Source organism: Osmia lignaria, chromosome 6, assembly GCF_051020975.1.
Source record: "Osmia lignaria lignaria isolate PbOS001 chromosome 6, iyOsmLign1, whole genome shotgun sequence".
Classification (NCBI taxonomy): Eukaryota; Metazoa; Arthropoda; class Insecta; order Hymenoptera; family Megachilidae; genus Osmia; species Osmia lignaria.
The window spans coordinates 10,085,883-10,098,149 of NC_135037.1; the positions used below are offsets into that span (position 1 = coordinate 10,085,883).

Here is a 12,267-nt window from a genome sequence, read left to right on the forward strand (position 1 = left end):
ACGTGCACCTGTTTGCCATTTATATTTCGCACGTTGGCGAAAGGGTTAATAATGGAAATCCGTTCGCGTGTTTAGTACGATTACATATCCGTACATGTGTACACGAGACATGTAGAGAGAAAGGAAAGGGAGAAGAGAGGTTAGGAGAATTAGCTAAGTTAGAGGCTGTTAGGCGACCACCCGGATCGGAGATCCCGTAATGGAACTGGATTTAACCCCGAGGCCCGTCAGTGGGGTTTCCTTGTAGACTTGCAGCCACAGGAGAACCGTGCACTGATGCCTCGATAAAGCAACCAACCGACAAACGGACATCGTTATTATGTCAACGACTTCTTAGAAAAATTACCATCGAGATGGTAAGATCGTTGGATTGCATAACCCAGTACTTTTCAGCAAACTGGTTACCGACTAATCATTGTACAGTAGAAACTTCTACGTCAATTAAGTTACGCGCTACCGGTGCTCGTTTGGAAACAAAACGATATACCTTTGAAATATTGTATTATACGATAAGTGAAAAGATCTATTTTTGTGTCGTAGAAAATGTAACACGCACATAACCATGGCATTGAGACATCATAACCGTTAACGCTTAAGGTCGTAACGCGCATTCAAATTAATTACAATAATTATCTTTGAGAGCGTATTGCAACTAAGTGCTTCGACGATAACATTTATCTCTAATGATATACGATTCGCAACGATTACTGATAATAAAGTCCACTGTTTTTTTTTTGTGTCACGAGCATAATTCAAACGTTTCAATTCTTAAACGCGTCGACAAAACGTGACCTCTTCTTTTTCACAGATATTTATTGAAATACTTTGTACGTGAATATTAAAAGACAAAATCTCGTTTCGTGCTTTCTCTGTTGCCTTTTTCATCAGCAACAGCCCCGTTGCAAAAGCCTAAGAGCCAGCCCCCACAAACGATCGCTTTAACGCTCCAAAGAGCCTAGCCAGCGGCGCTCGCTTTTATACATTATTAATAATGGCAATAACGTATCGTCTGTCTCCACTGGCATCGACCAAAAGAACGATACATGCATAATCGTGGCGCGAGTAAAAGCGGAACGCGTTCGTATAATACCGTGCTCCGCAATTACTCGAACCTCTATCAATTAAGCCATTTCGAAACATAAATTGAATAGGTTTTTTGGTTCCATCAAATGACTACGATATACCTGGAACCAATTTGTTCGCGGTTCGTTCAGCGGACAAACAAGTTGACAATGCAGAATGAAAGGTGTGACAATTGAACGCAACACGGTCAAGTCAAACAAAAGGCTTGCTTTGTTCGACTTGATTTGTGCGCGGTCGCGTAAAAATGAAAACTAAAAAGGAGGTAAATGATTCATCGTTAAACCCACGCGAAACGTAATCATTGCAAGAGTCGCCTCTTTTTTATTCGAGAAAAATATAGATCGGCGACGTCGATCGCTTCGAATTGCTCGTCACCGAGAGATAATTAATTTCTCGCTGGGGCAAAAAGAAAAGACGAAAAAGGGGGTTTGGAGAAAGGGTTCTTCGTGTGCGGGCGCAGACACGATACCCGATATCTGTCGTTCGAGTTGCGCGCAGGAATTAAAACGGACTCGTTGTCCTCGGCGTTACGAATCTCCAGTTAGTTTTATCGCCCCTGGCGCGATGAAAACGAACAGAGAAACGGCAGAAAAAAAAAAGACGAAAGAAAGCGTGCTCTCGCGAAAAATGAAAAAGGGTGGTGGAAAAGCAGTTTTAATAGATTTAGTTCGTACTTAGATTAGAGAACAATTAGAGAACCAGATTTCTTTATGGTCTGAAAAGAGCAAACTACCAAGGTTCATTTTTTTACTTGCAGCTCGTTAATTTTATCGTTTCTATATTGCAAGGAAACGTGAGAAACAAGAAGAACAATAATGAGTTTATCAAATATCGTTTACATCTAAGTGCTATCTAATCCTAAATTTAGCATTTTCGTCGAGAAAGGAAAAATCTAGTTGCTACAAGCGAATTGTACGTGTGTGTTTCTCCCGCGTCTCCGAAAGAACACTGCGGTGGCGATAACTTAAATTATACACGCGGCGACCAACCGGAGGCGAAGTACGGCAAGGCAGTTAAGAAAATTGCCAGTACTCGACGCAGTGCACGGCTCTGCGGTGAGCGAGTTAAGCTCGTGCCTACTCTCCACGGCCAAATTTTTTTTATTTCTCTTTTTTACTTTTTTATTTTTTTTTCACGAGCCTTCGAGCGGCATTCAATCGTGGACGATAGAAATTTTGGTGAAAGCCAATTTCTTGGGTCGCGCGAAGAAGGTAACGAAACCGTGCGAAATTACTCTTTTGGATCGACATTTTTTTGAAAAACAGTACGATCGCATAACCGTCCCTCGTTTGTTTCGACGATGAAAAATAGCGGTAAAATGTACCTGGATAGTAGTAAGGGTGTCCTGCGTGCGAAGGATGCACGAGTGGATGCGGCGCCCGGAAGTCCATTCTGTTTGTTGTTCGAGAGCTCCGTATGCTCTCAACGTAGATTCGAGGCGAATGCACGCAATGCTGGGAAGTTAACAGGAAACTGTGGCACGAGGCCGTTTTTTCTTCGTCGCCTCGGCTAATCGATCGAAGAGCATTTTTCTACATCTACGACTCTCTTCGATCCGTCTATCCTCGATCAACGCACGGATCCCACATATGTATATACGTATGTACCACACGTACACACACTTTTATTCCACCACCTTTCCGCGCGATGGCTATTCGCGTTAATAGTTAAAAATAAACCACCTACTCGGTCTTAACGCGCAGCAAATCTTCGCGTTGTTTAGCAGCGAATCGGAGCACTTGATTATATCATCACCGATCGAACACAAAACTTAACAACGACGACGACGACGACGAGAAGTCGAAGAAGCAAGGAGAAATGTCATTGTTTCCGGCGCGTTGGTACCGCGCGACAACGCTACTCCACTGGTGTCATTATTCATCGCGCATACTCCCGCCGTTCTGGTCCGACACGTCGACGCGTGATTTACAGCTCCGAACGGATATCGCGGTTCTGCTGCGCGAAAAAGTCTCTCTTCTTTCTGATCGTAGTCAAAGCACGTCGAACCAAGTGGAAAAGAGCGAACGAGAAAAACGGACACGTAGAAAAAGAGAGGAAGGTGAGTGTCGTTGTCCCAGGTATCGGAGCTCGCACGACACACGGATACGGAGCAAAGGAGTTGCTGCTGTTCACACCGCACTCCTCTGCTAACTGGCAGCGGAGGCGCCTATGCACGAGAAGCAACGCGCTCGCGCGTTTGCGATCTATCTTCCAACAGCACCACACGAGCGAACGGAAAGGAGTGTGAGGGAGATACGAGCGATGGCAGAGTTCCGCGCACTAATCACCACTTAATTGGCCGAGACCGACGCGGCAGGTCGTGCCATTACGGCTAATTGACTGAATGCTTCGGCGCTACCGCCAGACGGCCAGGATATATTTTCACGCGCGCGCCTCACAGCCGACGGAGGCCAAACGAACGAGCGTGCGAGCGAGCGAACGGGCAGGCGGGCGGGCAAACGAGTAAGACAACGGTCGACCGACCGACCAACAGGCAGCCAGACAGAGACAACGAAGGATGGGGAGGACAGGGTGAAAAAGAGGAGCAGAAGGGAGGGCAAAGTGAAACAGAGAGGGAGACGGGTAACTAACGAAAGAGAGAAGGAGAGAGGAGGGTTGAGAGTAGAGACGCTTTTAAAACGCGTCGGTATCGCTGTCCTTTGTCCGTGACACACGTTGCGCGTGCGCTCACGTTTTCCACACCGACCAACCGACCGTGCAAGCAAGCGAACGACCGCGACGCGGATCGGTTACGCACCGTACCAGAGAAAATCCATCGTTAACGAACCGCTCGTTCTCTCTCACACGTGGTACACGAGCGAATCGACCGGTCGACACAACAGCAACCGTGGCTGCTACTAGACTGAAGACCCGAGGAACCGAGTCGCGCGTTCGACGCGGTTCGTATGCCTTCGTGTCCCTTGCTCCCCACTACCGACGGACCATTAGATCGTACGGTTACTGTGCTTTGAGTAAGATCGCCCGATTCGCGCCAAAGAGTGGGGTATGAGCGCACGACGAAACGGAGCACGGCTGCTTTTTCGGCAGATACAACTACACGCGTGTTTGCGAATCTTTTTACGAGGCGGGAATCGCTTTCCTTGCCTTTTGCGAACGATCCTTGTTTTCGCTCATCTCGCTACTCTTCGAAATCGTGATCGCTTATCGATAATTGACGCGCGAGTGGTGTCGTTTACCGATCCCGTCTCACCACCGCATCAAATTCGCACCCAACTTTCTCTTCGAATCGAACTCGAACTCGACACTCTTGACTCGATATCCGTTCGAGTTAAAAACAAATGAAAAATTTAATGAAATTTCAAAAAAAAAAAGTAAAACCAATCCTGTATTTGTTAGCCACGTTCCGTTTCCTTTCTTTCCGTTCTCTTGCGTAACCGTATACCCGCCTTGGGGTAATAGGCAAGAAGAGGGCACGTATACCTAACATTTCTTTCTCTCCCTTCCTTTCCGTTCATCTCGCTCGCTCTTTGAAAGCCATCTGGCGCTGAAACGGCACGCGCTGCGAAACCAGCAAGCCGCTAGGTTTTCCCTCCCTTCCATCGCCTAGTCACCGATCCACCCTCTCTCTCTCTCTCGCCCTCTAGCACCCACTAACCCTCCGCTTGAAATCCAACCACTTCGTCGAGTCTAACCGTACCACGACCATCATCCCCTCCCACGTTACGTTAACGCGTAACTCGCTCACGTTAGACGAGCGGAACTTTGTAAACGCGGGAGGTGCGAACAAGGGGCTGATAAACGGAAGTGGCCGTGAGGCGGAAGAACGCCGCTGCATCGTGGATACGTTGGCTTCGTAAATAATTCCACCGCTTCGATACGCGGTTCGAGTACCGTGACACGTACGCCACACCAGCCGCGAGCTTTTACTATCGCTATTATCGGTGTCTCGACTCCCGATAATGCGTACATCGAGGTTACTCTTCCAGTGCAGAAACGCGTAGCGTGTTCATTTGAATTTTTACGTTCGAATTTCATGCAAATTCGATTTCAAGCCCTGTGAAATATCTCGAATCGATTTATTCGGTGGCGAACAGAGGTTTGCGCAAAACACGGGTGCAACGATCTGAAAGCTCGTTACGCGGTAAGGAAACCCTAGACGCGACCGCTTCGAAGCCAAAGTTCAACGCAATTTCGTCGCTTTTTTCCGTGCACGATCACCCTTGTTTATTTCTTGATCCTTTAGAAAATTACCCGATCCGTAAAACACAGCTCGTGGTTACGTTAAAAGCAAGTTTAGTCGGGTGATTCGAAAATTTACAACGCTACCTTGTTCGTTACTACGATGCATGGTGTCGATATCGACAATTACGGCCAAGGCTAAAATTTAAAACGGCTTAACGCTGGCTAACGAATAATTAACTTGGTGATACATTATACGGACCAGCGGTATCGCGATGCATTCATCCCTCCGCCTGTTCCCACCACCACCGACGACGACATTTCCTATTCGACGCGTAATTAATCTCCCCTCTCAACGTGGCACCAAACACGGGGCACCGACCACTGGGAACAATCAGGAGGAAGCAAGTACGATCGGAGAGCCGTGGATATCGAAACGCTGACCCAATCAAGTTTATCGTCGACCCAATAACTGACAAACATATTCACAAATCGCAATTTTTTTTTTTATCTCGACCAGACCTACGTGACCTTGAAATGTCACCACAATTATTTTCGACGCCCTGTATACGTATGACGAATCATATTTTCATTTCGGCAGCAACAAGTATCCGCACGCGCGAAAATCGAACTCTCTACTCGCTTAGTTCGGGACGAGAGAAAAATCAACACGACGTTACGACGTTGAATTTTGTGATTGCAAAAAGTTTGGGGCACGTCGAGAAGAGAAGATATCGAATACAAGCTACGAGAAGAAAGTAGGAAAGGCGGGAGGAAAAGGAAAAGAAGGCAGCGAACAGTTAGAATCCGGAGTCAGAGAACCCAACAGGCGGCTGTCTGTCGAGCAAAATCAATGCGTGCCGGCGACAGGGAACTTCCACCCCCTCTCGCCATCCTTCTTCCCCTTTCTGCACCACTGCTCTCTAACGCTTTATCTCTTTCTACCTACTCGTGTGCCATGACCAACCCTCTTCGTTCGCTTATTCCCTCCTCTTTCAACCTTTCCCTCGTCTTCTCTTTCTGTCTTCCGTTCGTTCGTTCGTTCCCTGCTGCGTGAACCTCCGACGTACAAACGCGGACGGCTCTGCTCACCCTTACCACCTTCACCCTTCACCCTTCACCCTTTACCCTCGCGCACCAATCTACCACGTTCGCGTACCATCACTATCACCCAAAGGCACACAGCCAACCCCTCGGGGGCTAATAAGCCATATTATTTTTATCACGGACCAACGACGCCGATTTCACGTGTGTCGTTAACGATTCGCTCCGAATCGATCCGACGCCTCGCAATCTTTTCCAATCAATATCTACGGTTTCTAAAAACTCTTTTTAAAGGATTTCATAACGATCTCGCGCAGCTACGAAACATTACTAAGCTTGGCCTGTGATACCGATAAACAAAGTCGTTAAATTATTTTATTACTATTCTTTTTTTTAGGAGAAAAAAAAGGTCAGATGAAATGTTGATGTCAAGGATGAAACCAGCGTTTCATCGTCTAAAAGCGGCGTTCAAAATGAGAAGTCGAACGTTACGGTGGTGAAAAGAGTGGCCCGAAAAAGGACGGTGAACGAGCTTTACGTTAGCTGCATCAGTAAGCAGAAAAGAGAGCGTAACTAGAATGTTACTCGAAACGAAACGAACCGTGGAGGTGGCCGCGAGTGCTGGCAAAAGCTACTCTACACGCCAGTCGCTGGTTAATTATTCACGCGAGCCAACAGAGAGACCGCGAGGAGAGCATTAAGAGGGACCGCGTGTACAAGACTAAAACGTACGACTACGTATCCGCGTAATATCCACCTACCAACCATCAGAATGTAAATATCACCGTGATTAGCCAGAACCGAAATGTCTGACTTTGTCAGATTTTCGAGTTTTCTATTTTTTCCAAAATTATTAATTTTAGGGGAAGAAACGATCGATAGCGAAGGAAAAACAAATGCTTTCTAATGGGCTTTGTTTTGGCAAAGAAGACACGCGATGACAGAAGACGAAATTGTTCGAATCGAGAACTGGCACCGATTTCAGGATAGAAAAGAAAGTTGGAAGTCGAGCCTTTTGGCTGCACGCCTGCCGAGAATACGTGAGCAATCCCGAGCGACAAGAGAGCGAGAAAAGCAGTCGATAACGTTGATATCGATCACCAAAGGAAGAGGAAAACGAGCTTTTTGCCCCTCTCCCTCTGATTACTTTCCCGTCGATATAGCAAAGAAAGCTCGCGTAAAGGATAAAAGTCACCTAAGCAGGTAAAGACACTAATGTTGAAAAATGTAATCAATATATTAAATAAACGATCGCTGCAGTATACGTATAAGCGTCTCCCTTTCTTTGTCTACCCTTAACACATACGACAGATAGATACCTATATAGGTGTAAGGAATAGGACGATGTCCTGCCTGTACGTTTACCAGGACAAGAGAGTGGTGTTGACGAGAAACGACAGGGCTGGTTGCCTAATTCGAATTTAGGTGTTGGGTGGGTTGGCAAGTGGGCGCAATGCGGTGTCACGCTGCGGGCGTTTGCTCTTTCTCCTCCAACCCCTCCACCTCCTCCGCCTTCTATTTCTCCATTGCACCCTTCCTACCCCTGATTTCGCTCTCCTTCACCCCCCTTTTCGCTATGAACGAGCACGCTACTACCCCGTCTACTAAAGCCCTGCGTTAAGTCCTTCCAACACCTCGAACCATCTAGTTGCTCTAAGCCAGATCGACCGACCTTAATCGACCTGCTGATCTCGACGATCGTGTTCCGTGTAAACGCCATTTCCTCTCCAGCGTACACCACCAAACCTCGAAATCTATGCCACCATTAGTCCGTGTTCGCCTATTTCGTTCACTTTTCCCTCGATTTCTCCTCGAAAATGTTCACTTTTTATCTCTCGATATTCGAATGAAATTTGAACGAGGAGCAGAGGAATACAGGAAAACTTATTGAAAGTAATTTCGTCGCGGTGTTTATCGTGGGTAGTCGCAAATTGAAAATTTCTATCTTATTACGGTTCGTTACTAATTTGACTGTTCGTTGGACCACCGGTGGCCTACGACATTTATCGGAGGTACAACTTTAATTAACCCTTTCGAAACGAAGCTATTTAGATGCAAACTGTTGCAAGAAATTGCCTTCGACGGGTGGTGGCGATTGTTGCGGACATTTGTTCGTAATTATGCTTATTTCCTCCTAACTTCAAATCGCGCGATAACGATTTTCCAAACAGCTATACTACACTGTTTGAACTTGTCGTAAGTTTTAGCTTCTCGGGAACGTGTTAAAGAAACCAATCCGAGAAACGTGGAACGTAATTCTCTTGTAATGGAAGAGGCTGTGTCCTCGTTCGCTTTGAGAAACCTGATGCTAAACGCAATCTCGGGGAAACAGACTTTGTGCTATGCAAGAACGAATGGTGAACGCCTCGAGAGAAATGTTCGTGGTATCTCGAAACATAAGCATATTCTACTTGTATACACGTAACAAGAACGATCCGTAGTAGGCAAAAAGTAACTTATGTGTAGTCAATTCTCGAGTCGATTAATCGATTCTTAGTAATTTGAGAAAAGAGAGAAAAAACCATTTTTAATGATACTGTTATTACGCTAATAACACAAGGAGGAAAATTCTATCCCGAACAAATTTTATTACAAGTAATTTGTTGTACTGCACACGGCTATTTTCGCTGTGGCAAGCAAACGTGTTAAACGATCATTGCTGTATTCAGCAGGATACTCGTGTTGGAAAATGTTAATCATTCGTAGACGTAATTATGAAATTACCGTGTCGTTGCCAGTTTCGCTCGAAGAACGTTCACAGTGAAAAGAAAAATTTCTCGACCAGTCTCGTCGAAGCGCGAGTTTACGACTTCTAAATAGCAGGCCTGCTCACTGATGTTGCACGATTGCCGACGTAAACTCGAAGAAACTTACCTTTTCGTACGGGAGCACGTACATGACCGGTTAGCCGGAACAATGAAAAGAAAAGAAAAAAAGAGGAGGTGTTTTAACAGCAGGCAAGCTGGAAAGTAGCCTGCTTGGGCGGGATTTTGTTTTCTTGAAAATGTATACGACTTGCGAAGGAAGAGAACTGTTCAACTTTCCTTTTCCCGTCTTGATCAAAAATCACTCCTCATAGTAACAATATATCGCTATTTTCTCTTTTGAAAAAGAATAAATCGAAAAGAAAAAGATAGAGAGAAAAAAAGACAATGAAAGGAGTGAATTCGCTGAAACGAAAACCATCAGGCCCTTCTTTTGGATGGTTCTCGACCGTCAGTATCCTTTTGTCCGTTGGTATTTTAAGAGCTCCACTCACGTCGTCTGATTCACTCACCCCCTGTGTCCGATCCTTTTCACCGCCCCCATGTCACTATTATATTGTGTCTTTGCCGAGAATATACGTATACGTTCTATGTACCCTTCTATCCGTTATACTTTCAGTTCGTCCCGAGAAAAGATGATAATATTTGCCGGTCGTTTGAACGCTTTGCCGCATAAAGAATTATATTACGGATCGATACCGCATTACTGGAATTTGGAATCTAATAATCGAAAGAAAAAATTGTAACGAAATAAGAGACGCATTCGATCCGAGTAACTTTGAAGAGGTGAATGCTTACGCGCGCGATAGCGTTAAAGCACACAGACCGATAACCTCACTGCGTCTGACAAATGTTTGACTAGAGAACGTTTTTCGTTATCTAAAACACTTATGTACTTAATCCTTGTATGTGTGTGGACATAGCATTGCAAATATAAAGAAGGAATATCGCGCATTACGATTATTTCTTTCCACTTTTAAAATCATAATTTTTTTTATGAAACTTGTCTCCCTTACCTTGTTCTTTTTCTGAAACTTTTATTGGAACCTTTTTGTCCGGTGCCTTAGGAGAACAATTTTTCCGTGCTGGTCTAACAGTTAACGTCGAGGGAACCTGAAGAACATACGCAAACATTCGATGTATATTATTAACATGTTTATCCGATGTCGTAAGAGTTATAATTAATGTTTGAAAAGTGACTCACCACCTTCTCGGATCGTTCACCGGATGGCAATCTTGCGATAGCGGCGTCAGGACTGTCTTCCGGTGGCGGTGGTTGCACTATCCAATTATATTCACGTTTTTCAAGAGGTAAACCCCATCTTTCGTACTCAAGACTTTGGGTACGTAATGTTTCGTAACAGTCTAAACAGACGACCGCAAAATCCCCGTTTTCCAACAAAAGACTTTTCTCCGGCTGTCTGTGATACCTCAAGAAGGGAAAATCCTTCACGAGCAATGCTCTGACTCGTTTTCTGTACGTCATAATGCCACAAACGTAACAGCAATAATCGTGCGTATTATATTGTCTTTCTGCGGCGTTCACTTGTTGACCACTCGGAAGAGATTCGTATCGACGCCATTGCGCCAGAAGAGAATGGTAACAGAACGTGCATACCAGCGCGGAACCATCCTCTCGAAGTTGTTCAGCGTTCGGTGGAGACTGGTGTCGCAACAGTTCAGGGAAAAACGGTGCGTTGCGACCCTGAGGGCGACCGTACAACACTCTTGCAAGAGTTAAATCACTATGCAAGCCACATAGGAAACAATATATGGAACTGCTCGATGTGCCTGGATTACTACCAAACGTTCGATCTGAACTAGAACTCGGTGGGGTGGCGATCGATCGGTTCACATCGCCATTTGGATGTGGACTAGGAATATCATACCTAAAACGGATTTGTAATGGTTACGAAGAAAAAAATATAATTATAACGCACAATAAAAGTTTCTTCGAGAATAAAGACTAACCTGCGACGTTCTAAAGGAACTCGTTCGGCATCCATGCTTTCCCATTGTTGGGCAAGATGATTCACACAGTGACTACAAGCCAACACTCTGCCATGGCTATCCATACAAGCGTTTTCCGAAGTACGTGCCATTCCCCTTAAACACGGAAAGTGCATTGCGTGCGAATTCATTCCCTCCGGGCTCGTAGACAACCTTTTAACAACGAACAAAAATTACCATTAATATACTGATGATTATTAACATGTGTTAACAGAAATTTACAATCGTCCAAAGGTCGTACCATTCCATATGATTACGAGGATACAGTCTCTCACAAATATAGCACCTATAGTTTTGCCCGAGAGCAACAGTTCCATTCTCAGCTGGTCCATTATTAGGAGAGTTACGTTGGCCAGGAGCGGATCCTTTTACCGTAGCGCTACGCTGTTTGTTAGTAGCGACTGTCGATTTGTTTAAATCGTACGGTTTGAAACGAATATCGCTGCCCGCAGAATTAGCCGGAGACTTAGCTACCGCGGGTCGTGGAGACGGGCCTTGTTGTCGAAAATCGACACCTTGTCCCGAGGGCTGGGCTTCGTGATTTTCTCCACCAAATACTTGTTGTTTCTGTGGTATAGCTTTGTAACAAATAGAGCAAACTTGCACCATTCCCTGAGGACTAATCGGACTAGCTCCTGGCGGAGGTCTCAGAGAATAAATAAAAGGATAGTACGCCTCCTTCTCTGGATTAGGGCAACAGTAAAGAAGTCTAATACTGGACGAAGGGTACTCGAGCGCACAAGTATAACAAATGAAAGTAGTTGTGTCCATTGCCGGTGCTTGTCGTTTACGAAGCGTGTAGTTTCGATCGCCGTGCGGTACCCCTTGCCGAGTATATGCTTTCCATTGTAACAAAAGATGATTTTGACACGCTGAACAAGCCTGAAACGAAAAATACACGTGTTATGCATTGCAACAAGTAATAATAGTAAACGAATAATGATGCGATCAAGGAAGATATACCTGTACACGACCAGCACTGTCCATAGGTCGACTTCTACTTGGTCGCGGATGAAGCATTAACGAGGGAAAAAATGGCGGAGGACTGGCAGAAGGATGTGGCGGAGTTGGCAGTGGTTTTGCTGCAATATGACTAAGTGACCCTCTTTTGAATTCATCTCCGCACACATAACAGACTTCCGTAACTGAATTCTTATCTGGCATCGAAAGATCCAAGATATCGGTACCGACACTTGACGAGGATCCGCCGCTATAAATGGCTGTA

The 12,267-nt window shown here is 45.4% G+C and overlaps 1 protein-coding gene across 3 annotated transcripts in view; it reads right to left on the minus strand.

Moving 5' to 3' along the window:
* Window positions 1-12,267, minus strand: part of px (MAP7 domain-containg protein plexus) — a 49,242-nt gene that overhangs the window by 33,743 nt on the left and 3,232 nt on the right. For all 3 annotated transcript variants that reach the window (XM_034331572.2, XM_034331574.2, XM_034331573.2), the window contains exons 3-7: window positions 12,006-12,262; window positions 11,284-11,924; window positions 11,004-11,195; window positions 10,237-10,921; window positions 10,049-10,145 (exon numbers count right to left, since the gene is read on the minus strand). In XM_034331572.2, the coding sequence (XP_034187463.2) occupies window positions 10,049-10,145; window positions 10,237-10,921; window positions 11,004-11,195; window positions 11,284-11,924; window positions 12,006-12,262 (1,872 nt within the window). The remainder of the gene's footprint in view (window positions 1-10,048; window positions 10,146-10,236; window positions 10,922-11,003; window positions 11,196-11,283; window positions 11,925-12,005; window positions 12,263-12,267) is intronic.